This window comes from Anolis carolinensis, chromosome 5 (assembly GCF_035594765.1).
Source record: "Anolis carolinensis isolate JA03-04 chromosome 5, rAnoCar3.1.pri, whole genome shotgun sequence".
NCBI lineage: Eukaryota > Metazoa > Chordata > Lepidosauria > Squamata > Dactyloidae > Anolis > Anolis carolinensis.
In genome coordinates this window covers 201,216,007-201,242,340 of record NC_085845.1, presented here as the reverse complement: position 1 = coordinate 201,242,340, position 26,334 = coordinate 201,216,007, and the positions used below count along the sequence as shown (strand labels likewise).

The 26,334-nt window shown below is 39.5% G+C and overlaps 1 protein-coding gene across 2 annotated transcripts in view; it reads left to right on the top strand.

Annotated features, from left to right (window-relative positions):
- Positions 1-3,827: 3,827 nt before the first annotated feature.
- The window catches only part of mest (mesoderm specific transcript), a 30,687-nt gene continuing 8,180 nt past the window's right edge, over positions 3,828-26,334 (top strand). Inside the window, exons 1-9 of one of the 2 annotated variants that reach the window (XM_062983339.1) lie at positions 3,828-3,981; positions 12,331-12,485; positions 14,030-14,109; positions 14,208-14,285; positions 15,555-15,691; positions 17,889-17,947; positions 20,215-20,255; positions 20,805-20,875; positions 22,257-22,358. In XM_062983339.1, the coding sequence (XP_062839409.1) occupies positions 12,332-12,485; positions 14,030-14,109; positions 14,208-14,285; positions 15,555-15,691; positions 17,889-17,947; positions 20,215-20,255; positions 20,805-20,875; positions 22,257-22,358 (722 nt within the window). In that variant the 5' untranslated portion in view covers positions 3,828-3,981; position 12,331. Of the gene's footprint in view, positions 4,047-12,330; positions 12,486-14,029; positions 14,110-14,207; positions 14,286-15,554; positions 15,692-17,888; positions 17,948-20,214; positions 20,256-20,804; positions 20,876-22,256; positions 22,359-26,334 lie in introns of both variants that reach the window. The other variant, XM_062983340.1, reaches the window with a different exon arrangement.

Sequence of the window (26,334 nt, the reverse complement as noted above, 5' to 3'; positions counted from 1 at the left end):
GAAGGGAGGTCTGAGTCATGGGGCTAGAGTTCAGGTTGGGGTCATAATATTTCCCATTTGATTTCATGATCTGACAATTATATGGGATAAAATGAAAATTAAAATAAAGTTGGAACATAAACCCAGCTGGGAAAAACACATATTTTCCGGGGATCCCAAAGAGTATAAATACATATTAGCCGATAGGTAGATTTCAAGGAAATAAAGGAGAATCCATAAAGGTAGGTGACATTGCATAAAGGGGAATCATGAATGATATAAACAATAGAAAACATTTGATAAAAACGAAGTTTACAACATCTGGGGAACCCAATATAGAAGTGGAGTCCTAACAGTATGATTTCACAATTCATGAAGTTGTTATCTCTTGCCTCAGAGTGCAGGGATAATCCACAGTAAACTCCAGTAAAAAGTCCCAATCACCTTCTACTATAAATATATGGAATATAGAACATAAAGTCTTGATTTTTGAACTATCTTTTACAAAGTCCTGGAGGGGAGGTCACCTCGATCACACCCTTCGGGGTGAGAAGGGCAGCATATAAATGTATTAAATAAATAAAAAAAATAAAAAGTAGTTCAATACGTAGTAATGTTATGTAGTAATTAATGTATTTACGAATTTAGCACCAAAATATCATGATATATTGAAAACATTGACTACAAAAATGCCTTGGATAATCCAGAACCTTGGATAAGCGAGTTTTGGATAAGTGAGACTCTACTATATTTATATCAATTATTATTATTTATTTACATTTAAAACTTATTTTAAATGTAAATGTATTGATATCAATTGCAGCGGCGCTGCAAGTTAAACCGCTGAGCTGCTGAACTTGTTGACCAAGGAACAGGGTGAGCTCCCACTGTTAGCCCCAGCTTCTGCCAACCTAGATTCCAACCCGAAGGCAATCACTCCCAAATCCTAACAGTATTCGCAGGGATATGCAGTACATTCAATCACTTCAGCTCCCATAGACCACTGCGACTTGCACCAATTTATTGATTATTTATTTATTTAATGCATTTATATCCCGCCCTCCTCACCCCAGAGTGGCTTACAAATTAAATTTACATACAATATTATATTATTAGCATAGCACAATACTGGCAATAAATTACCATATTGTACTATATCTATATATTGTAATATTATTAATAATATTACATGTAATATATAATATAGAATTAATATTATTATATTGTATTACAAAATAATATTATTAATATTATATGCATATACAATATATTATAATATTATATATTATTGTAAATTATATTGTATATATGTATACAGTACAGTCTCACTTATCCAAGCCTCGCTTATAGTCAGTCCGCCAGCATTACAATAAAAAATGGTTTAATGGAAAAAATTAGCAACGCAAGGCAGCGTATATTACTAATAATATTACCATATAATGATATAGTACAATATAGTAATTTAATGATTATATTGTGCTAAATTTGTAAATACAGTAATTACTACATAGCATTACTGCGTATTGAACTACTTTTTCTGTCAAATTTGTTGTATAGCATGATGTTTTGGTGCTTAATTTGTAAAATCATAACCTAATTTGATGTTTAATAGGCTTTTCCTTAATCCCGCCTTATTATCCAACATATTTGCTTATCCAAGCTTCTGCCGGCCCGTTTAGCTTGGATAAGTGAGACTCTACTGTAATAATAAATAAATAATAATGAATTGAATGATGTGTTTTCTCGGTGAATCTATGTTCGCTACAATACTATTACCTTCCAATTCAACATATATCATACTAAGCCACAGCGAAGCGTGACTGGGTTTAGTTAGTATATAATAATAATAATAAATATAATAATAGATAGATAGCCGTGTTGAGTCTTGTTTGGGAGAGATAAAGTGGGATATATATAATAACTAGCTGTGCCCGGCCACACGTTGCTGTGGCATTGTCTGGTGGTGTTGGTGAGAAATTGTTGAGTTAGTGGTGGTATTGAATGTCTGTTGTGTGGTTGTCTTTATGTTGAGTATGCATTTGGTTGTTTGTGTACTGTGAAAGTGGTGACGGTAGAGGGGGTCTATGTCCCTGTGTAGTATTGTATAGTATTTATACGTTGTGCATGTGTTGTGAATGCTTGGATTGTGTCCTGCTGCATAGGGCTGGATGGCCCTTAGGGGTCTCTCCAAACTATTGTGCCTGTCCCCTGGGCTGAGTAGGTTGCTAGGAGACCAAGTGGGCAGAAATTAGCCCTCTAAACTGGCAGCAATTGGATAAAAACAATTATTCCTCTCCCTCTAATTAGGACTTTATTTTTCTTTTCTTTTTGTTGTATCAACCTAGAGCCGTGGATGATGGGTTGTGTTGTCAAATTTCGAGGTTGGGGGGCCTGTAGTTTTGTTGTTTTGTCCGCTGCCCTGATGCCATCACTCTTTTATATATATACTAGCTGTGCCCGGCCACGCGTTGCTGTGGCAAAGTGGTGGTGGTATTGGTTAAAAATTGTTGTGTAATTTTTATTTGACATTATTTGCATTTTTAAATTAATTTTATTGTAAGTTATATTTTTATTTATTATATTTTATTATTTTCTTGTATTATTTTTAGTTATTTTCTTTTATTATAGTATTTTATTGTATTAATTTTTAGTGTTTATTATTATTATTTTTTGGGTTGCTAGGAGACCAAGTTGGAGGAGCTTAGCCTTCTAACTGGCAGCAATTGGATAAAAGCAATTATTCCTCTCCCTCTAATTAGGACTTTATTTTTCTTTTCTTTTTTGTTGTATCAACCTAGAGCCGTGGATGATGGGTTGTGTTGTCAAATTTCGAGGTTGGGGGGCCTGTAGTTTTGTTGTTTTGTCCGCTGCCCTGATGCCATCACTCTTTTATATATATATAGATAATAAATGATAATAACACTGGGCTCAGTGCCTAAAGACCTTGGCCTGCACTTGAAAACAATCGGCACTGTGTCTGCTGTGGACTCATCTTGTTGTGTTTCAAATAATAATAATAATAATAATAATAATAATAATAATAATAATAATACAAACAGAGGCACAACTATGTGGCCCAAATGATTCATTGGAACCTATGCCTCAAGTATCACCTCCCTGCAGTTAAGAACTGGTGGGATCACAAACCTGCAAAGGTTGTGGAAAATGAACACGCAAAGATACTGTGGGACTTCTGAATCCAGACTGACAAAGTTCTGGAACACAACACACCAGACATCACAGTTGTGGAAAAGAACAAGGTTTGGATCATTGATGTTGCCATCCCAGGTGACAGTCGCATTGAAGAAAAACAACAGGAAAAACTCAGCCGCTCTCAGGACCTCAAGATCGAACTTCAAAGACTCTGGCAGAAACCAGTGCAGGTGGTCCCGGTGGTGATGGGCACACTGGGTGCCGTGCCAAAAGATCTCAGCCGGCATTTGGAAACAATAGACATTGACAAAATTACGATCTGCCAACTGCAAAAGGCCACCCGACTGGGATCTGTAGGCATCATCCGAAAATACATCACATAGTCCTAGACACTTGGGAAGTGTTCGACTTGTGATTTTGTGAAACGAAATCCAGCATATCTATCTTGTTTGCTGTGTCATACAACGTCGTTGTGTCAATAATAATAATAATAATAATAATAACTGCAAAAGGCCACCCTACTGGGATCTGCACGCCTCATCCGAAAATACATCACACAGTCCTAGACACTTGGGAAGTGTTCGACTTGTGATTTTTTTATACGAAATCCAGCATATCTATCTTGTTTGCTGTGTCATAATAAAATAATAATAATATGTATTATGAGTTCAAGGATTCTGTGCTCTGCTCTGCACTTCCACCGCCCGCCGCTTGGTGGCACCAAAGGCAGGCCTCTCCGTTCAACGCAGAAGAAAGCAAAGGAGGCGCGGCTGTTTGACGCGCATGCGCCTTCTCCCCGGGAAAGAAGCATGGGACGCTCCTCCTGGCAGCCCCTCGCTCGGAGCCCAGGTGAGCCAGTGCGCATGCGCCACCCCCTCATGGCGTGTATCTTGATCTGTGGAATGATGTCCAGGGTGAGCCTTTGTGTGTTAGAAGCAAGTGAATGCTGCAATTAGCAAGCTTTAATTGCATTGAGTAGCCATGAAGCTCCAAAGTCGATTAGTGAGGGTCTTTGCATTGAGGTCGCCTGGCTGTTGTGGCCTGGAGGCACCCTCTGTTTTGGGAGGTTCTAACTGGCCCTTGGGTTGTTTCCTGTCTGGAGTTTCTGACTGTTGTTCTTTATTTATTGTCTTGATTCTGGTGTCAAGCATTTCTTGCGCGGCCTAGTGGTTAAATAGACCCCAGGCTTTATTTATTTTTTTATTTACATTTAAACGTTATTTAAATATATTATTATTATTATTATTATTATTATTATTTATTTACTTTTAAGAGTTATGGAAATTCAAATTGTATTCATATTATTATTATTATTTACATTGTAAATTGATTTCAACTTAAATGTATTTACAGTAGAGTCTCACTTATCCAAGTTAAACAGGCCGGCAGAAGCTTGGATAAGCGAATATCTTGGATAATAAGGAGGGATTAAGGAAAAGCCTATTAAACATCAAATTAGGTTATGATTTTACAAATTAAGCACCAAAACATCATGTTATACTGTAGCGGAAACCAGATTTCCCCTCTTCCCGGCTTCTCGTGTGTCTGTGCGGACGCAGTGGAAGTAGGAGACAGACAACTGGAGGTTTTTTTCTTTTTCCCAAAGAAAGCAGTTTACTAAAAGTTTCCTGCAGCTGCAGAGGTTCATCCCACGCACAACTAGATGCTCAAAAGGGAGAACGCCGCAGACAGGGTCGAGTGTCTATTTATACAAGATAGTGGGTTCAGTTTACGACCGCCCACATATCAAACCATTGGTGCATATTTGTGGTGCAGTATTACATTTCATTACTTTCGTTTCTCTCAAAACACATGATTTCAGGGAAACCATGTGATAACCCATCGGCTGTGTTCCTGGCCTGCTCGTACCTCCTTATATGGCCATTTCCTCCTACCCCTTCATTCCTGCCTTATTCCCCCATTTTTTTTTTTTTTTTTTTTTTTTTTGCGAAGCGTGTATACAAAAGCTGAAGCAAACTAAATGAGCAGACTTATGGGTCCCTCCAATCCCTTCTAGCTTGTAGCCAAGCTATCTTTTCAGTGGAAAATGAGCGCAGAATAGCATTTGTACATAGTTTCATCACCAGAGGTAAACAACACATGAGGATTAAAAATATTAATCAGGTTTTAGAAAGGACATAGTCCACAGTAGAATTCTGATCTAGCCCAGTCATTTGGCTTCTTCCGATGATGGATTTGTTGCTATGGCCAGAGGTGGCCATTCACATACATGTCCAACTTTCAGGTCTTTTCAGTCTTTGGCATAAAGTCAAACTGGGGGTGTGTTTCCTCTTCCTTGATCAAAGGAATAATGTTCAGTTAATTTGAAGAAAGTCTCTTTGTCCAATCAAGTCTCTAGTCTCTAAGAATTGTCTCTGTGTAAAGAAAAATCTGTAAAGAAAATCTCCATCTCTCACAGGGCTTTAGCTGTCATACTCAGTATACCCAGTGTGTGGCGTGGGGTAGACTTAAACTCCTGCGCGTTTTGGATTCCAAAACAGGCCTTCCAGTAATAATGCCTTATGGATCTCCATTTTGGAAAACAGGCCTCTCAGTAACAATGCCTTATGGATCTCCAATTTAGGAACAGGAGTCCAAAAAAAAAAAGCTGAAAAAGAAAACAGGAAGACAGTGAGAGAGAATGGGGGAGGGGGAACGGATTACCCATCTGTCGATCATCCTGTTCGGCATCACTTTTGTCTCAGCCAATCTTGTTGAAATCCCTTGTCTCTCCACGGGTGGGGCAGGTAGGCCACTATTCAGCTCCCAAACGACCCCTCCATGGCCTCTTGAGAAATGATTCCTCCATGGGCCTTCTTCCGCGATCTGCAGTAATCCTTTTTACTCTGGTCCTGCTGCAATGGTTAACTTATTTTATTCTTTGTCACATTGTCTCCGTGCTATATCCTCCTTTTGGCTTAAAAAGCAAGGTTGTTAGATGGCATATAAAAAGTCCCTCATTGTCTCTCAAATCCGGCAAAAATCCGAATTATTTGCAATGTCCCGTTACAAAAGGTCCTAACCAGGAGAGTTGGGTCAAAATAGAAAATTGTATGTTGTTGAGTTGGTCAGCCCTTACAGCCTCCAGCCTGATGCCACACTCCATCACAGCCTTAGCACTCAGCAACACCTATAGGCCCTCCCAGGCCTCTCAATAAACATGTCTCATAGACTTCTGGGTTTTATCCCATACAGGAGTTCAGGACCTGTAGCAAAAAACAATGAGAGGGAAAAGAAGGGGAGGGAAACACTCATCCTTCCAGGCTGTATGGCTCTTGAAGCACTCTCTCTAGTCGTTTCGCTCACATCCACGGCAGGCCTCCTCAGAGGTTGTGCCTTTGACAACACACTCATCTGTCTTGAAATCCAACAAAATCTTTCTTCTCCGCATCTTTTTCTTTTCCTTTCCGCAAACGATTTAACAATCGTGTATCCACTTGCTGCAATGCAATCTTCCACTCCAGTCCTGCTGCAGTGTTAAACTTACTCAATTCCCCTTTTACACCGACTCGTTGAACAGATCAAAATTTGTTAGTAACACACGTTGAAAAGCCTCCTGCCGCTTCTCAAATCTGGCAAAATCCAGGCTGGGGGCGATGGAAAAAATGCCCCTATTTGCAGGATCTAATGTCCCATTTTACAAAAGTCCTAGTCCTCCCTTTCCGTAACCTTTAGAAAGAGTTGGGCCAAAGTCACAAAGTCCAGAATCCAAATCTCACAAAATTATTATGAAGCACTAGCTCCCTTTTTGAATAAAATGTCAATAAAAAAAAATTTAAAAATCAATGTCAGTTCTTAATCCTTCTGTGTCAGGAATATGGGGTCAATTTTTTTTTTTTTTCAAAAACAAATATATATATATATATTTTTTTTCTTGCACTGCCAACTTGTGACAGTTTTCCATACAAAGTCTCTACAACCAATAACTCCTCTCCTTGTATTCCAAAGTGCTGCAAAAAAAAAGAACCTCCAACATTTCCCTATAACCTGTAAGGGGTTTAAAGTCTGTAGCACCATGTTCTCTAAAAACACTGAAGCATTGTTCTTTCAAAACAAGGATTTTTTTTTTTCAAGCCTAAGACCATTTTTTTTTTCAAAAAAAAAATATCTACAGCTTCCGAATTGCTTCTGAACAAATCTACTAACATTGTTTATAACTCTTTATGCATTTTGAATTCAACACATACATCTCATTCACACAAAGTCCACAGGAATTCTGATTAGTGGTTAGTTGTTTAGATAAAGTCACACACTCTCTCTCAGCTCATGAAAACATTCTCACCCAGTTGTCCCAAAATAAGTCCAAAGCAAGGATTTAAGATCCAGGTGAAAGACAGAACCCCAAAATATTATATATATATATATATACACACATTTACATCATCATTTTCTTTCTTTCTTTTTTTTTTTCATATTAAATTCACATTACATTTCACAGCGGCTTTCATTGACCTTGGCTGTCCACTGGAATTCCATTATCTTCCTCTGGGCATTTCGCCTGAGTTTAACCAGAATAACAGGGAGTTTTTACCTTGAACTGTCAAGATTTTCCCACTATCTTTTTGGCATGAGGCCCAGGTGCAAAAGAAAACTTTTTAAGAAAACAGCCTTTGTTCCTCAGAAATAACAAGGAAAAAAAAAACTTTCTGAGCCTCAACACCACTTTAACTCCCTCCCTTTTTCTGCCTCTCTGCAGCTTGTCAGCAAAAGCAAACTAACACAGACAGAACCTCTTCGAATCAGATTTTTTCAACCGTAATAAAACATTTCTAGATATTTGTGCTCAACATTTTTTGTGTAAATCTATAGACTCATTTTTCATTTTCACTTCAATATTACCACGAAACATGCAGAACTTGAAACTCATTATTCCCCACACATAACAAAGAAATCAAACAGTTTTTTTTTTTCCTTTCCCCGGGAGTTGCGACTCCTCATGAGTCCTGCACGACTTGGTCTTGGGGCACCCTCACAAGTCTTGTTCTCTGGGGAATTCCTTCTACGGCTCTACTTGCAACTGAGCCGAAATTATCTAACATACACTGTAATGGGGTGGTGGATTTGAACCCACTGCCTCCCATCCTGCCTAATAGAGGGGACTGCCTTGGACTGGGCACCTGGACACTCAACGGTGTGTGTCAGGAATAACAAGACAGAACCCCTTTATACCTCCCTGGGAACCTTTGTGTCCCTCCCGGCGCTGTTCCCTTAGTGTCTCATTTTAACCACTATACTTGCCAGATTGCTGTAGACGTCGGACCAACCTTCGCCCCTGGACTTTTCCCTGGATCCTTTTCCCTGCCTGGTTTCTTTGGAACCTCGCTGTCGTTGCGGCTCCCACCGTCGGCCGGCGTTGGCATCAGAGGCAAGTACCGCAGCCGGTCTTACAATATTCAGGGGCCCCTTCTCGTCTCACGGTAGTTGCCTCTGGCCCCCACCGCCGAGTTGGGACCGTCCCGCCAACGGGATCCGTCTCCGATCTCCTGGCCCGTCTTATTGTGGAATCACGTCGGGGTCACCAGAAAATGTAGCGGAAACCAGATTTCCCCTCTTCCCGGCTTCTCGTGTGTCTGTGCGGACGCAGTGGAAGTAGGAGACAGACAACTGGAGGTTTTTTTCTTTTTCCCAAAGAAAGCAGTTTACTAAAAGTTTCCTGCAGCTGCAGAGGTTCATCCCACGCACAACTAGATGCTCAAAAGGGAGAACGCCGCAGACAGGGTCGAGTGTCTATTTATACAAGATAGTGGGTTCAGTTTACGACCGCCCACATATCAAACCATTGGTGCATATTTGTGGTGCAGTATTACATTTCATTACTTTCGTTTCTCTCAAAACACATGATTTCAGGGAAACCATGTGATAACCCATCGGCTGTGTTCCTGGCCTGCTCGTACCTCCTTATATGGCCATTTCCTCCTACCCCTTCATTCCTGCCTTAATACAACACATTTGGCAGAAAAAGTAGTTCAATACGCAGTAATGTTATGTTGTAATTACATTATTTACGAATTTAGCACCAAAATTTCACGATATATTGAAAACATTGACTACAAAAATGTGTTGGATAATCCAGAAGCTTGGATAAGCGAGGCTTGGATAAGTGAGACTCTACTGTAAATTGATTTCAACTTAAATGTATTTATATCAATTATTATTATTTATTTACATTTAAAACTTATTTCAAATTTAAATGTATTCATATCAATTGCGGTGGCGCTACAGGTTAAACCCCTGAGCTGCTGAATCTGTGGAGCGGGGTGAGCTCCCACTGTTAGCCCCAGCTTCTGCCAACCTAGCAGTTCGAAAACATGCAAATGTTGAGTAGATCAATAGGTACTGTGCTCCAGCTGCAACCGTACCTCGAGATGGTGTTGAAGGCTTTCATGGCCTTCTCAAATAATAATATTCTGTGTCCAGGTTGATTCATCAAGTGCTCTGCTATGTCTGGATTAGTCTGCAATGCCTTTCATGTTCCTTGATGCGTGTGTGTGTTTGTGTGTCCCTATGGAGACTTGTCCACAGTTGCATAGTATGCAATAGATTCCTGCAGTGGCGAGACAAGTCCTCCCAACACCTCCCAAGGAGAGGGTGCCTCCAGGCAACAACAGCCAGGGCACCTCTGTGCCGATGCCCTCACTGATTGCAGCTGCACAGTATGCAATAGACTCCTGCAGTGGTCATAGGATCCCTCTCGTCTTTTGTTGAACGTAGCATTTGTTGGATGTTCTTGATGAACCTATAGATTATTTGTAGTGCTTCTTCATCAGCTTCCCTGTGCGGTCAGTGGTTCTCTATTCTGCTGTTTTAATTGTATTTTATTTGGACTGTTATGTCATTATCTGTCCTGTTTTGTCTTTCAAGAACAGCCTTCAAACCATGTGGTAAGTAAACGAAAACTGCTTTACGTCAGCAAAACATAAAGTACAGCGCACTCAGTGGAATAATGCAAAAGGAAGCAAGGAAGTCTTAGGGCAAACACAGTTCTTAAGTCTGATAAATTCCCAAATCAAGTACAGTCTTAGACATAGACACAGCAATAAATCCTTAGAAGCAGTTTCCCAGATGCAGACCGAAGCAGGCACAAGGGGAGCAAAGGCTTGGGCATTAGGGTTAGTTGGTTACCACCAAGAGCTGGCTGCACCTGCTTCTGATTTATAGACCTTAAAACGTGATTGTTACGATGCGCTTTTGAATGAATAGTCCATTTAGATACCCAACTTGTTTACAATCTTGGCACTTTATCATTGTCCCTTTCATCCTTGTTGGTTGTTAATATTTTAATAAGACTTCTCCCTGCCTCTCCATGATCGCAACTATATTATCCCCGAGTCCCGCACAAGCTCACCCCTGCACATATTGTACTTATGCCCAGGTTTATAAGCAATTGATATGTTTTTATGTTGTTTTATGCTGTTTTTATATTATATTGTTATATTGTTTTTAATGTAGGGGTTGTTTTAACTTATGTCGATGTTGAGTCCCCCCGGGGAGATGGAGGCGAGATACAAAAACAAAGTTATTATTATTATGATGTTTTAACTACGTTTTAGTTTGGTGTATTTTGCATATGTTCTGGGTCTGGTCCCACTTGTTATATGCCCCAAGTCCCTTCAGGGAGGTGGTGGCGGGGTATAAAAATAAAGTTATTATTATTATTATTATTATTATTATTATTATTCCCTTGATGTCTGGTAAGAACACTCTTTGTCTGGGTGGATCTTTGTCTTTACTCTTGTGGCCAAAAAGGTAGGCGTTAGGTTTGAGTAGACACATACATACAAAGTTCCATTTTTATATATTTATTTTATTATTTACCCCATTTGAATCCCGCCTTTCTCCACCCCGAAAGGGACTCAAGTCGGCTTAAATGGGCACTTATTCAGTGCTAAAAAAACCCCATATCAACATACATTTAAAATATTGACAAAATTAAAATTCATACAATAACGTTAAAAACCTGACAATTAAAATCACGCTGTCCCAAAAATCGTAGTCTAGATGTAGATCACTGTAGATACGAGGGTTGAATGAAAAGTAATGCCTCCATCCTCGACAGATGGCAGGCAGTCCTCGTCTGCGGCAGGTCCTGGCTTGTTCAGTAGACTCTCCTCTACAGTTCCATTTGGCGGAAAGCCTTGGCATTGAATGGATGTGTTGTTAAAGTGCGAAGTATGCAACCCTGCGCAGACAGTCAGTTGGCGGGAAGCCTTAGCATTGAATGGTTGTGTTGTTAAAGTGCGAAGTATGGAACCCTGCGCAGACGGTCGGTTGGTGGGAAGCCTTAGCACGAATGGTTGTGTTGTTAAAGCATGAAGTATGGAACCCTGCGCAGATGGTCAGCCAATGCGACTAAAGCAACATGCAGTCATTGAATTCTTGACAGCAGAAGGTGTCACCCCAAAGGAGATTCATTAGAGAATGCAAGCTGTTTATGGTCATTGTGTTGATGTGAGTCCTGTGCGTTGTTGGGCGAGTAAGTTTAAAGATGTTGAGGTGGGAACATCTGAATTGCATGACAGACAGAGTTGGACGTCCTGTGACAGCAACCACCGAGTTTCACAAGCAAAAGGTTGACAGATTGATTCAGGATGATTGTCGTATCGCTCAGAGAGAAATTTCAAGCATCATCGGCATTTCACCAGAACGTGTGGGTCACATGATTGCTTTGCTTGGCTGTCGGAAGATCTGTGCACGATGGGTCCTGTGAAACGCCGGTTGCAGAAACAGAGTGTCGACTTCTTCCGTGACAGCTTCAGAAAACTTGGCAGAAATGTATCCAATTGTCTGGTGATTATGTGAGAAAGTGAATAGTGGTAGTTGAAGAGCACATTCTAAGGGTTATTTCTGCATTTGATTTATTAAAATATTCCCATCCAAACCCAAGTAACGAAGGTGAAAGCATTACTTTTCATCCAACCCTCGTAGATGTAGATCAGGGTTTCTAATCTTTAGACCTCCAGGTGTTTTGGACTGCAACTCCTAGAAATCCCAGCCATCTTACCAGGTGTTAGGAATTGTGGGAGCTGAAGTCCAAAACACCTGGAATGCCGAAGTTTTCTCATGCCTGGTCTAGAGACTATGCACTGTAGCACTATCTCGGTTGGTTGGCTGGGCTGTTTATTACCAAAATCTGTTGTTGCAATGCAAGGTGCTGTTGCTTATGTTGAAAGCTGTCTTTTTGCATGTGCCGCCTTCCAGAATGAGAGAGTGGTGGATTCAAGTGGGGCTGCTGACCGTGCCGCTCATTGCTGTCTACTTGCACATCCCGCCCCCTAAGCTCTCGCCAGCGCTGAATTCGTGGAAGTCGTCGGGACGCTTTTTCACCTACAAAACCCAGAAAATCTTCTACAGAGGTATTTTGTTTGTTTTTGTATAACATTGGGTGTCTTTCATTGAATTATACTATGTCTCAACATTTGAAAAAAAAACTGTTCCTGGTTTGAAAGTGTTATTTCCTGTTTAATTGTGCCACACTTACTTTGAAAGTAGTTGTTATGCTCCAGAAATTTTGTTAAATCAGTTCAGACTCGATGATGAGATATTCATTGAAAAACTCGAGCAAAATGTGCTGTAGGATGTTCTCCCACAAGAACAAAGTTTTTGCAGTTTAATTGTTGGGGAAATCTGCCTATCAAGTTGGTTTTGGGCGCAGCCGAAGGAAGAGACGGACAGTAGATTTGGATTTCAGCACTTTACTATTTGCAAAATAGTAGTGAGTCTCAGCTCACGCTGAATAAGGAATTGCCACATCCTTATTTGGAATGGACTTCCAATTATAGCATTTTACAAGCATGCGCAGAAGGCTAATTAACAATGGAATTTTACTGGCTACAGTTGCCTCCAACTTATATAAATTATTAAATCAGTTGAAACATACATAATCCACATTATGTAAGTACTATCTAGTAAGCCAAATGTCATACCTGTTTGCATAAACTGTTTCAATGGGTTCATGGTTATTTGTACAACCTAGCCTTGTGGTTTTTTGTCCTAGTCTTCTATGTTGAGGAAATGTCAAACAACTTCAGGGGAAAGATTCTGGGTAAGGGGTCAGAAAAATTTTCCTACAGAGCGCAGCCATCCTCACATAATAAACTTTCCCCATGTTTTTATGATAGAACCAATTAGGAAATGATATTTATAACCCAGGAACAAAAGGAACAAAAATCATGTTACATAGTGAGATGTCACTTCAGGTTTGGGGCGATGCAACCACCAAACACGCAGGGAGATGTTTACTTTTACTTTAAAGGGCAGTATAAACTTGGCTTAGAATGTATGTAACAGAGTCTTGGATGTTGAAAACCAGTAACAAGTTTATTCAGGTACATAAGCTTAGCGGTTTCAATATTGCTTCTCACTTAGAGGTACACTTCTTCAACAGTTACAATGATAACATGTGATGATACAACTCTCAAAAGGATTATTTCTTCCCTTGAGCAGTTTAAACTTTTTTCTTCCAACTGATGTTCTTAATTCAACTGATCACTACAGATCCAACTGGGATTTCTTTCCCTTTATTACTCAGACTCCACTCCTAACTCAAATAAGTAACTTCACCTATTTAAACCGACACAAGCTAGAGATCTGAACTTCCCTGGTTCTCACTACCTTAGAACCAGTCTTCCCTGTGATTCCCTGATCACAGACTGGCTCTCTTTTCAAAATTTGCTCTCTCTTACCAAACGGCAGTTGGCTCCGCCTATGTTTCTATGGCAACCTGCCTCAGAATGCTGAGCTGGCTACCATCCCCCACTCACTGATAACTCTAATACTTACCCATTCCAAATATATACCTATAATTAAACATAACAACTGTAAACCAAAATTTACACTTCACCACAAAGTTGTTTTCATTTTGTGTCTCAGTAACTTTCCTGTCGCTTCCCCTTCTTAGATTCTTCAGGTGCTGTTGGCAGTTCGGACATCGTCGTCCTTCTGCATGGCTTTCCAACCTCTAGTTATGACTGGTATAAGGTAAGGAGACCCGGACAGGTGTTACGCTTTGATGGTGGTGGGTTGAAGAAGCCTTTGTGTTGATTGACATGTGTCCTCCCCTTTTTTTCCTTTCTTAGATTTGGGAGGGGCTGACGCAGCGATTTCACCGAGTGGTTGCTCTTGATTTTGTCGGATTTGGCTTCAGTGACAAACCCGTAAGCATGTCTTAGAAGAAGCTGTACCTGTTTTAATTCTTCCTCCTAACAAAAACAGCAGTGGAAAAAAGATAGTGTTGGGGCACAGCAAGAGGCTGGGGATTTCTCGGAGGACGAGGGGCATGATGGGTTTCCAACTGAGGAATATGTGTGTGATCGGAGTGAATTGCAGGCCTTCGATCAGAGAGAACTGCAAGCAGTTGAAGAGGAAACAGAGGGTGTTTTGGATTCCAGTGTTCGTTTCTTAGCAACAGGTGAAAGAGAAACTTATGAAAGGTCAATTTCTCTTGGGAATCAACCCTCAACTGATGAGGAGTTTTCCAGTGATATCAGATTAGGTCTCCGCATGGAGGGAGTGAAGGATAGATTAATTAGGCGTTCAGAGCGACTCTGTGAGAAATCCTTGAAACCCAGGTGTGTGAGGCTTCTTGGCTGGGCTTGGTCTTAAATTAAGTGATGCTTACTTGGTGTCTCTCAGAGCAGACAACGTTGCGAAAGGTTCCGGTTTCAGTCTCAGCTCTCAAGTTCATGATTCAAGTTTCATGTGTCTGCCTATGTTCCTGAAAGAGTTTTGCCTTGGGAAAAGTTCTTGCTTTCATGCGTATAGATTTATGCCCGTGATCTTGACTTTCTTGATTTCATGTACCTTGCCATTTTTGGATTACTGCTCTTTTGTATATGGACTACTATTTTATAGCTCCTTTTCTATTGATATTGTTGTGGTTCAGTCTGGTGATGAAGGGGGATTTTGGGTTTTGCAGGCTGACCAAAGCAATGCTGAAGAGAGGAATCTCGAAGGCTCTGATGCTGGAAATGTTGATTTGTTTGATGATGGAAATGTTGATTTGTCTGATGCTGGAAATGGGGAATTGTCAGTGAGGCCGCAAGCCAGCGGTGAAATAGAAACTAATGATAAGGGTGACCTTTCGCAGGAGTTCGAACATCAACAAGTTCCAGGTGTTTCGGGCAGTGACTCAGAGGAGTCGTCCTTAGATAGAGATTCAAGGTTAAGATTAACAGTTCAATTTCGAACATGGCTTGGATGGGAGTTGTTCAGCAATACCTGAAGCTCTATAGTAGGCATGGGCCAACTTTGGCCCTCCAGGTGTTTTGGACTTCAACTCGTACAATTCCTAACAGCCGGTAGGCTGTTAGGAATTGTACGAGTTGAAGTCCAAAACACCTGGAGGGCCAAAGTTGGCTCATGCCTGTCCTATAGGTAGCCTGAATCTTACTGATCTTTCTTATACCTGTACCTTCCTTTTGCAGAGGCCCCATCAGTATTCCATCTTTGAGCAAGCCAGCATCGTGGAAGCGCTCTTGGATCACCTGGGCCTCCTGAATCAACGGATCAACCTTCTGTCTCACGACTACGGGGACACCGTTGCGCAGGAGCTGCTCTACAGGTTGCTGGAAGTACTAAAGCTCTTTGTGGCATTATTCTTCACCGTTTGCTGAATAACCAGATGTTCAGGTTCTTGTAAGGTTTGTGGGAGGTGCAGCAGTGAGGAGGATCTATAGTAAGGGATGAGGATACCTAACATAACTGATAGTGCCGAACCTCTGTCCCCATATCTGTCCCCAGTTCCATCTTGTCTCTTTACATCAGCTAGAGGCCCCTATCCGCAATAACATGCTATGCTAGTTTTATATCTGGAGCATAATGAAGAAGGCGGGGCCGGGAAGACATCTTTCCACCATGTCTCCTGTATCAATTTAATGATATAATGATATATAATAATATTATACTATACTAATATTATAATACATTGTATATACATGTAATTTTAATAATATTATTATGATGTAATACAATGTAATAATAATTATAATTCACTATTATAATTGTATATTTATATTACATGCAATATTACTAATAATATTGCAATATAGTTGTATAATATAATAGATTGTATGTATATATACTTGTAAACCGCCCTGAGTCCCCTTCGGGGTGAGAAGGGCGGTATATAAATGTCGCAAATAAATAAATAAATAAATATTGACACGAGTCTCATGTGCCATCGAATCTAATGCACACCTCTAATTTCAAAACCCTGGAGAATATAATGCGCAGCAGCAAAAGGTGCACTCTTTGTAATACAATAGAGTCTCACTTATCCAAGCTAAACGGGCTGGCAGAATGTTGGATAAGCAAATATGTTGGATAATAAGGAGGGATTAAGGAAAAGCCTGTTAAACATCAAATTATGTTATGATTTTACAAATTAAGCACCAAAACATCATGCTTTACAACAAATTGACAGTAAAAGCAGGTCAATACATGGTAATGTTATTGGGGCCGGGCTGTGGCGCAGGCTGTTGAGCAGCTACAATAAATCACTCCGACCATGAGGTCATGAGTTCAAGGCCAGCCCGTGGCGGGGTGAGCACCCGTCAATTAAAAATAGAAAATAGCCCCTGCTCGTTGCTGACCTAGCAACCCGAAAGATAGTTGCATCTATCAAGTAGGAAATAAGGTACCACTTATAAAGTGGGGAGGCAAGTTTAACTAATTTACGACCTGGAATGAGGAAGTGCCGTCAGAGTGGATGAAGCAGCTGCTCCCCCCTGTGGCCAGAATCGAACATCCCCTCAGAAGAAGGTTAAATTGCCTCTGCGTCTGTCTGTCTCAGTCTCTGTTTGATGTGTTTATGGGCATTGAATGTTTGCCCTATGTGTGTATAATGTGATCCGCCCTGAGTCCCCTTCAGGGTGAGAAGGGCGGAATATAAATACTGTAAATAAATAAATAAATAAATAAATAATGTTATGTAGTACCGTATATACTCGAGGATAAGCCGACCCGAATATAAGCCAAGGCACCTAATTTTACCACAAAAAACTGGGAAAACATTGACTCCAGTATAAGCCGAGAGTGGTAAATTTCAGAAATAAAAACAGATACCAATAACATTACATTAATTGAGGCATCAGTAGGTTAAATGTTTTTGAATATTTACATAAAGTTCGAATTTAAGATAAGACTGTCCAACTCTGATCAAATCATTATTCTCATCTTCTTCAATGTAAATGTGCTTATGTATCCTTTCAATAATAACAGAGTAAAATAATACATGCAATAATAATAATAATAATAATAATAATAATAATAATAATAATAATAATATAGGGAAATAATACATGTAATAATAAATAGAGTAAAATAATAACTGCAAGAAAAATAATAAGATCAGAGTGAAATAATAAATGTATTAATAATAATAATAATAAAAATAGAGTAAAATAAATGTAATAGTAGCAACAATAATAGAAAAATAATAAATGTAATAATACCAATAATAATAGAGAAAAATAATAAATGTACCATATATTCTCGAGTATAAGCTGACCCAAATATAAGCCAACCAGGACCCTCACCCAAGTACAAGCCGAGGGGGGCTTTTCAGTCTTAAAAAAAGACCTTCTTATAGACGCCAATACAGTCTCTGCAGGCAGTTTCTCAGTCAATAATAATCAAATGACAGTCAAGCAGTCACGGATATTAATGGAAGTGTCTTGTAGGTTTTTCTTAAATTGCTGTAGTCAAGTCTATTTATTCTTGTTGTTTTCGCTTTACCTTATGCTGTTCTCCATTCTCAGGTATGAACACAATAAAACAGGACACGTTCTCATCAACAGCCTGTGTCTGTCAAATGGAGGTGGGTCTCACACTTTCTAAATTCTCCCTTATTCTGAATCAGCCGTTGGTTCATCTATTTCATGTTTTGTTGTGTCTAATCTGACTCATTCTAGCCTTTAAATGCCAGGGATTTGAGGGCCAATTTCGTACAAACAGATGTGATCCTTCCTTAGGTTTGAGTTTGGACCTGTCTGTTTAGTTTAGTTTGCTGTGGGTTTTTTTTTTTTTGGGGGGGGGGGGGGGGGAATGGCATTCATGCAAGGCACTTAGGTTTCTCAGCTGTTAAACTGATGTACAGTAGAGACTCACTTATCCAAGCTAAACGGGCCGGCAGAACCTTGGATAAGCGAATATCTTGGATAATATTGTATATACATGTAATATTAATAATAATATTATGATGTAATACCATGTAATAATAATTATAATTCACTATTATAATTGTATATTTATATTACATGCAATATTACTAATAATATTGCAATATAGTCATATAATATAATATATTGTATGTATATATACTTGTAAACCGCCCTGAGTCCCCTTCAGGGTGAGAAGGGCGGGATATAAATGTCACTAATAAATAAATAAATAAATAAATAAAATAAGGAGGGGTTAAGGAAAAGCCCATTAAACATCAAATTAGGTTATGATTTTACAAATGAAGCACCAAAACATCATGTTTTACAACAAATTTGACAGAAAAAGTAGTTCAATACGCAGTAATGTTATGTTGTAATTACTGTATTTACGAATTTAGCACCAAAATATCACGATATATTGAAAACATTGACTACAAAAATGCATTGGATAATCCAGGACCTTGGATAAGCGAATCTTGGATAAGTGGGACTCTAATGTACCTAGATATCTCTTTGAACTTTTAGCTACAAAGATATGCCAGTGCACAACAACACACTCACACACATATTCAGCTGAGTTCCAGAAGTGTTATTTCAGTTGTCCAAAATCATCTACTCTCCCATAAAATATATTTGCCTTTAAATCATGCTCTCAAGAGACAAAAAAGCAGATTTCTTTAAAAGTAACATAGATGGTTTACTCACAAACTTCATGTATTCAGCATACAGGTACTTTGCTTATCAGTCCAGTTACAGATAGGATTTGAAGTAGTTTCTCAGTGTAGATAACACAGGGCCTCTTTCTTAGAATCAATAGTCCATAGTCCAAAGGATCTCTCTCTCTGTAGTCTGTTTCAACTAACTTCTAAACTGTATTGTTTCAATTGAAATCTCTACATTGAAAGTGTAATGGCTTCTGCTTCTACTGGCGTCTGAAAACATACTGTTCCTATTGATGTCTAAAAGCATACATCTGTTTCTACTGAAGTCTCTAAGCATACTGTTTCAAAAATGGAGTCTGAGTCCTGAACAAGCCCAGATCTGATCACATGGTCTGCAGCTCCTCCCACAATAAAGAGTTAAGGAAAACTTCAAACCAATACACACATATACAATACAGTAATCAATCTGAATTATATACACAACAAATAACTAGCGGAGGCTTGAAGAAGGTTGCTATTCCCTACATGGTTTTTAGTTTTGAATATGTTTTTATGTTTTTTAACTGAATTTTAAAAAAAAATATTTATTTATTTATTTATTTAATACATTTATATCCTGCCCTTCTCACTCCGAAGGGGACTCAGAGTGGCTTACAAATTAAATTTACATACAATATTATATTATTAGCATAGCACAATACTGGCAATAAATTACTATATTAATAAATATGTATGCTTGCCCACAATGTCCTGCCTCATGTACGGAGGAGGAGTTGTTTAAAGCTACGGACAATGCGGTTGCTATTGCCCGCTTTTGGTCCAAAACTATTTAGTTGCTTGTGATTTCCTTTTTTTATCATTTTAAAATGTATTTGTTTTGCAATGCTTTTGACACAAAATAAATAAATTACTATATCATACTAAATCAATATATTGTAATATTATTAGTAATATTACATGTAATATATAATATATAATATTAATATATTGTATTATTAGTATTATATTGTATTACAAAATAATATTATTAATATTATATGTATATTAGTGATATTGAATTCTGTTTTAATATTTGTATATTTGACAATTGTATTAAAATGCTTTTCATATAAGCCTTTTTGAGCCTCCTTTGTGGAGAGAAAAAGTGAGATATAAATAAACATAATAATAATAATAATAATAATAATAATAATAATAATAATAATAATAATAATAACTGTTTCAGTGAAACTCCCGATTAAGTCTCTCTTTGTATCTTCCAGGTATTTTCCCAGAAACTCACCATCCAAGATTCATCCAGAAGGTGAATGCCTTTGCTCCTTCATATCCTATCATAAGCACAAATTGTAATGAGAGAGCAATGAAGTGGTTTGAGCGACAGGCAACGTAGACCAGGGTTGACCATAGAAATGCATTGTGTGGCCTTGGGCAAATCGAACACTCTCTTCCACGGGGAATAACAATAACAACAACAACTTGGAAAGTGTCCAATGTGTGATCCAATACAACAGCCAGCAGAGTGTCTGCTGTGGACTCATCTTGTTGTGTTTCAAATAATAATAAGGGGTGAGAAGGGTGGGATATAAATACTGTAAATAAAATAAATAAATACATAAATAATAATTATATACAAATATGGCCAAGAAAACTCAGTGAAAAGGTCACTCTAAGTTGGAAATGAAAACACAGAACTGCAAATCCTAAGGACAAAATTGTCCTAACAGAGGGGACTTCTAAATATATGCTCTTTATTTGGGGAACAGCAAAAGAAACCCAGCTCTGTCTGTATTGTGTTTTGCAAACTCTGCTTCAGAATCAGTTTGTCATTTTCTCTTATTATTTTGTTTTGTAGATTCTCAAAGACGGTGGCTTTCTGGCACCCATTATTACCCGGCTGTCAAACTATTTCTTCTTTACCAAAGGGTGGGTTTGTTTATTTCCATCCCTAAATTCCAGAATGGGGAAAAAAAGACACCTGTTGTGGTTCAGTCTGATGATGAAGGGGGATTTGGGTTTATGCAGGTTGACCAAGGAAATGTTGATGGCTCTGAATTGTTAGAAAGGCCGCAGGCCAGCAGGGAAGCTGAAGTTAGTGATAAGGGTGACCTTTCACAGGATTTAGAACAGGGGTCCCCAAACGTTTTAAGCAGAGGGCCGGTCCACAATCTTTCAGACTGTTGAGGGGCCGAATTATCATTTGAAAAAAAATACAAACAAATTCCTATGCATACTGCACATATCTTATTTGTAGTGCAACAACAACAACGGCGAAAGAACAATACAATATTTAAAAATGAAAACAATTTTAACCAACATAAACCTATTAGGATTTCAATGGAAAGTGTGGGCCTGCTACTGGCCAATGAGATAGCCAAGTTTAATTAGGATTGTTGTTGTTGTTGTGTGCCTTCAAGTCATGTCAGACTTTGGCCGAGCCCAAGTCTAAAATTAATTATTTATTTACTACATTTATATCCCACCCTTCTCACCCCGAAGGGGACTCAGAGCAGCTGCATGTACATACAATATATTATATTATTAGCATAACACAATATTAGCATTATATATTACTATATTGAACTATACCACTATACTATTATATAATATGTAATGTATAACATATAATTAATAATATTATATGGTATTACTATTAGTATTATATTGTATAACATAAGATTATTATCAATATTATATGTATTTACAATATATTATATTATTAAAACTGATATAAAAATATTATATTATAAAACTGAGGGCAGGGGCCAGGTAAATGACCTTGGAGGGCCGCATCTGGCCCCCGGGCCTTAGTTTGGGGACCCCTGATTTAGAACATCAACAAATCCCAGGTGGCTCTGACAGCGAGTCAGAAGAGTCTTCCATAGATAGAGATACAAGGTTAAGGTTAAGAGTTCATCGTCCCAGGCGTTCTCTGAGAATAGCTGGGAAATGTGTGGGAACTCAAGGTCAAAGGAATGCTTGCTTAGCCTGTAAGCATGGTTAAACAGGGAGAAACAGGGAAAGATTTCAGATGAAGTAACGTTGATTTTAGAAGCTTAATTCTTGCCTTGACTCTGCTCATGGCTGTTAGGAATTGTGGGAGTTGAAGTCCAAAACACCTGGAGGGCCCAAGTTGGCCAATGCCTGCTTTGGCCCTTGGACCACACTTTTCCCACTCCTGCTTTAATTGGTGTCTACAAGGCATGGGAGAAAAAGTGGGCTTTCCAATTTAGAGAAGGCTTCCTGTAGACCTAGCCTTATGGGATCTGAATGGTGATGTCTTGCTCTCTCTTTGGAATCTTCCCAGGCTTTCGGCAGTCTTTGGTCCATACACTCAGCCTTCAGACGCCGAATACTGGGACATGTGGACAGCAGTTCGGACAAATGATGGCAACCTCGTGATTGACAGGTACGACCACCAAATCACAGGTGCTAAGATAACAGACAAGGAGATGCTTTGCGATCTCAATGGCTATGTTACTACTAGCCTTGTAAGGAAAGAGTGGCTTGTAAGTCTTATTCTGAATAAGAACAGATTACATTATCATCAGCATATTGGAGTTGTATAACAGATGGTGTTGTGAACTTGGTTTTGGCTTTCAGTCTGCTAGGGTTAAAAAGCTTGCAATTTTGAAGCTTCCCATCAACAATCATCTCATTGAAGATGGAGAATAAGGTCAGGGCAATGACATATCCCTGTTTGGCACCTGATTCCACCTTAAATGGGTCACCTTGGGAGCCATTGCTGTCCAACACTGTTGCCGCCATGTCATCATGGAGGAGCCACAGGATGTTCACAAATTTGAGAAGACTGAAAGCCAAAACCAAGGTCCCAACAACATCTGTTATAGAACTTCAATATGCTGACGATATTGTAGTCTGTTCTCATTCAAAGGAAGGCCTACGAGCCACTCTAAACACCTTTGCAATGCATAGAAAAAGCTTGCCCTCTCATTGAACATCGAGAAAATCAAAAGCTCTTTCATGATGCACCAGCCAATCCCTCTGCAAGGCCAGGAATACAGCTTAATGGTGTAACATTAGAAAATGTTGACCATTTCCACTCCCTTGGCAGCCACCTCTCCACAAAAGTTAACATTGACACTGAAACACAACACCGCCTGAGCTCTGCGAGTGCAGCATTTTTTTTTAATGATACAGAGTGTTTGGAGGATCAGGACATCCGTAGAGAGACCAAGGTGCTTGCTTATAAAGCCATTCCCCTCCCAACCCTGCTCTACGCCTGCGAAACGTGGACAGTCTATAGATATCACTCTCAACTTCTGGAACGATTCCATCCATATTGCCTCCGAAAAATCCTGCAAATCTCTTGAGAAGACACGAGGACAAATGTCAGGGTTCTATTTATTTATTTATTTATTTATTTACATCACTTTTATCCTGCCTTTCTCTCCGAGGGGACTCAAAGCGACTTACAATAAATAGGCAAAAATTTAATGCCTAAAAACAATGTAAAAACTATTGCGCCAAATTGCTATGTGTGTGTGTGTAAAGAAATCCTTGCAAAGTTGTTTGCAAAAGATCTCTTTAAAAAAGGAGCTCAGCTTTTGCAGAGGCAAGCCACGCCTCAAACAATGTATCGGTTTGCTGGCAGATGGCTGGGTTTTTCAGTTGGGAATCTGGGCTTCCAGGGAGAGCACAGAAAAAGTCAGGCTCTCTAGCTACGGTCAAGTAGCAGTTTGAATATGCTATGCTGGATATATTGAATGCTGATTGATTAGTTATTGATCTTATACAACTACATGGACATCGTACGATTACAGAACTGTTTTATTGTTATGGTTGAGCCTTCGGGCTCCGATAATAGAAGAAGGGGGCATAAGACTCCTCGAGAGTCAGACTCTTTCGAGGAGCGTGAACGAAAACGGCTCCGGGATTTGTTTACAGACCCGACAGATGAGGACTCATTTGAGGGTTTTTCTGAGGGTTTGGAGGAAGAGATGGCCAGCTCGGAGGAGGATGACATGGAATGGACTCGTGTGAGGGAGGATTTGGGTGTTGGGGAAACAGGCAATGAAAGCATGGGAGGTGAGTGGCGGGTTGCAGGATCAGACCCATGGACTGGCTGGAGGGATGGAGCGGGATCCACAGCTGGGGATGCTGTGGGGCGTAGTCAAAGGTGCTTTAGCTCTGATGAGGATGATGAGTTTGGGGCGTCTGGAATTGGGATGGCAGCTGACAGCGATGATGAGCTTGAACTGGGATAAATTGGGGTTTGGGATCAATGTCTAATTGCGTTGGGCAAGGTAATCTGGACGAACGCTTGGGCTTTTGTTGGGGAACTTCCTGAAGACGGTTGTGATTCGTTGCTGGATACCTTGGACCTCCGTCGTCTTTTTGACGGGCAATACCTACTCACACTGGATTGACGCTGGACTGACTGACTTCGATTCTGGATTATCCCTTCTGCTGCTTATCGGTGAGACCTTTGGATTCCTAGACGACTACGTTTGGCTATTGACCTCTGGACCGGATTGGGACCCTGCTGACTGCCGTTTCCCTGACTGCTGAGCCTGGACCTGGATATCGTTGGCTGTTGAACCTTAAATTGAATCCTGACTACGACCACGTTTTCCTTCGCTGCAGGGAGGAATAAACAAGCCTGGTTTATTCTCCTGCTGTTCTGAGTAGCAGAGAGGAATCTGCTACCAGTCTGTTGTTTACATTCTGACTCCTGTTGATCCTCCTTTGTTTGCATTGTTTGTCAGGCTGAAGTAAGCACTTTTGATTTAATCCGGATTATACTTCTGTTTAACCCGGTTTTTCCCTTTGAGTTGTTTAAGCTCAATCTGAGTTGTTTTTTGTTACCTATCACACTGAAGTCAAGTGTTTGCCCTGTTTTTTGTCTCCTATGGGCATTTTTAGTTCTGTAATCTCAATAAACTGAGTTTTGCTTTATTCACTGGCGTTCTGTCTATGACATTTATATTTCAACTCAACAAGCAAGAGTAAAGTTCCTTTGTTCTTTCAATTCCTCTGCCTGGTGTGAGTTCTTTGCACATGGTGTTAACTGGACGCTGCTGGTTCCGCTATACTTTCACCCTTACAAAAACAATTCATATAAAACAATCTACAAAACAACAATTCATATAAAACAGATACCATTACAAAATAAAATCACACTATATAAAATTTTAAGAATGTCCAAGATTAAAATCCATTCATCCAGAAAGAAGAAGCAAAGACCACCAGCATTAAACCGATGCTCCTTCGCCATCATCTTCGCTGGACTAAATGCGTGGTTGTCCAAATGCCTGCTCACCGTCTCCCACATCAATTACGTTATTTTCAAATCAAGAATGGAAAATGGAAGGTTGATCAGGAAAAGAGATTGAAAGATGGACTTAAAGCTAATCGGAAAAACTGTGGCATAGACTCAGAGATCTGGGAAGCCCTGGCTCTTGAGCATTCTAACTGGAGGTCAGCTGTGGCCAGCAGTGCTGTGGAATTCGAAGAGGCACGAATGGAGGGTGAAAGGGAGAAACTTGCCAAGAGGAAGACACATCAAGCCAACCCTGACCGGGACCGCCTTGTGTCTGGAAACCTCAATACCTGGAGATACCACATTGCAGGAAATGGGACGTTGCCCTCCATTTATTTAAGCCATTGAGGAAACCTAGAATGCCATGCTTGGCGTGCAGAGAAGACGTTTGGAGCCTGATAGAGATCTGAGCTTGTGATGGCTGTTCTTTACGTTTCAAAGCAAAGGAAACAGATCCGGCACACCTGAGCTCTCCTCTTTCACCCATCAGGCCCGTCCTTTGTGTTTCAGGAAACCAATAAGCAGCTCTCCTGGGTCTTGTTACCTTTACCTGGAATAACCTGAAGTGGTTCATTCACTGCAAAGCCAGCCCCGGGAGAGCACTGAACAAAATCTACTTAATGCCGTCCCAAAATACAGAGAGTCTTCCAGCTGAGCCATAGCGCTTTCTCCTCTTCCATAGTTGTGTGCTGGTACCAGCCTTTTTAAAAAGTGAAGCTAGGAAAGACAAATGATTAATGCTGTTTTAACATTTGGATATTTTAAATTGTATTGTAATGCTTCTAGTGTTAGCCACTTTGAGTCTCCTTATGGAGAGAAGTAATAATAATAATAATAATAATAATAATAATAATAATAATAATAATAATACATCACACAGTCGTAAATGCTTGGGAAGTGTTTGACTTGTGATTTTGTGATACGAAATCCAGCATATAGATCTCGTTTGCTGTGTCATACTGTGTATGATGATAATAATTTATAGTATTTATATCCTGTCTTTCTCTACCCTGAGAGGGACTCAAGGGGGCTATAATAATAATAATAATAATAATAATAATAATAATAATAATAATAATAATAATAATACAACATGACACAA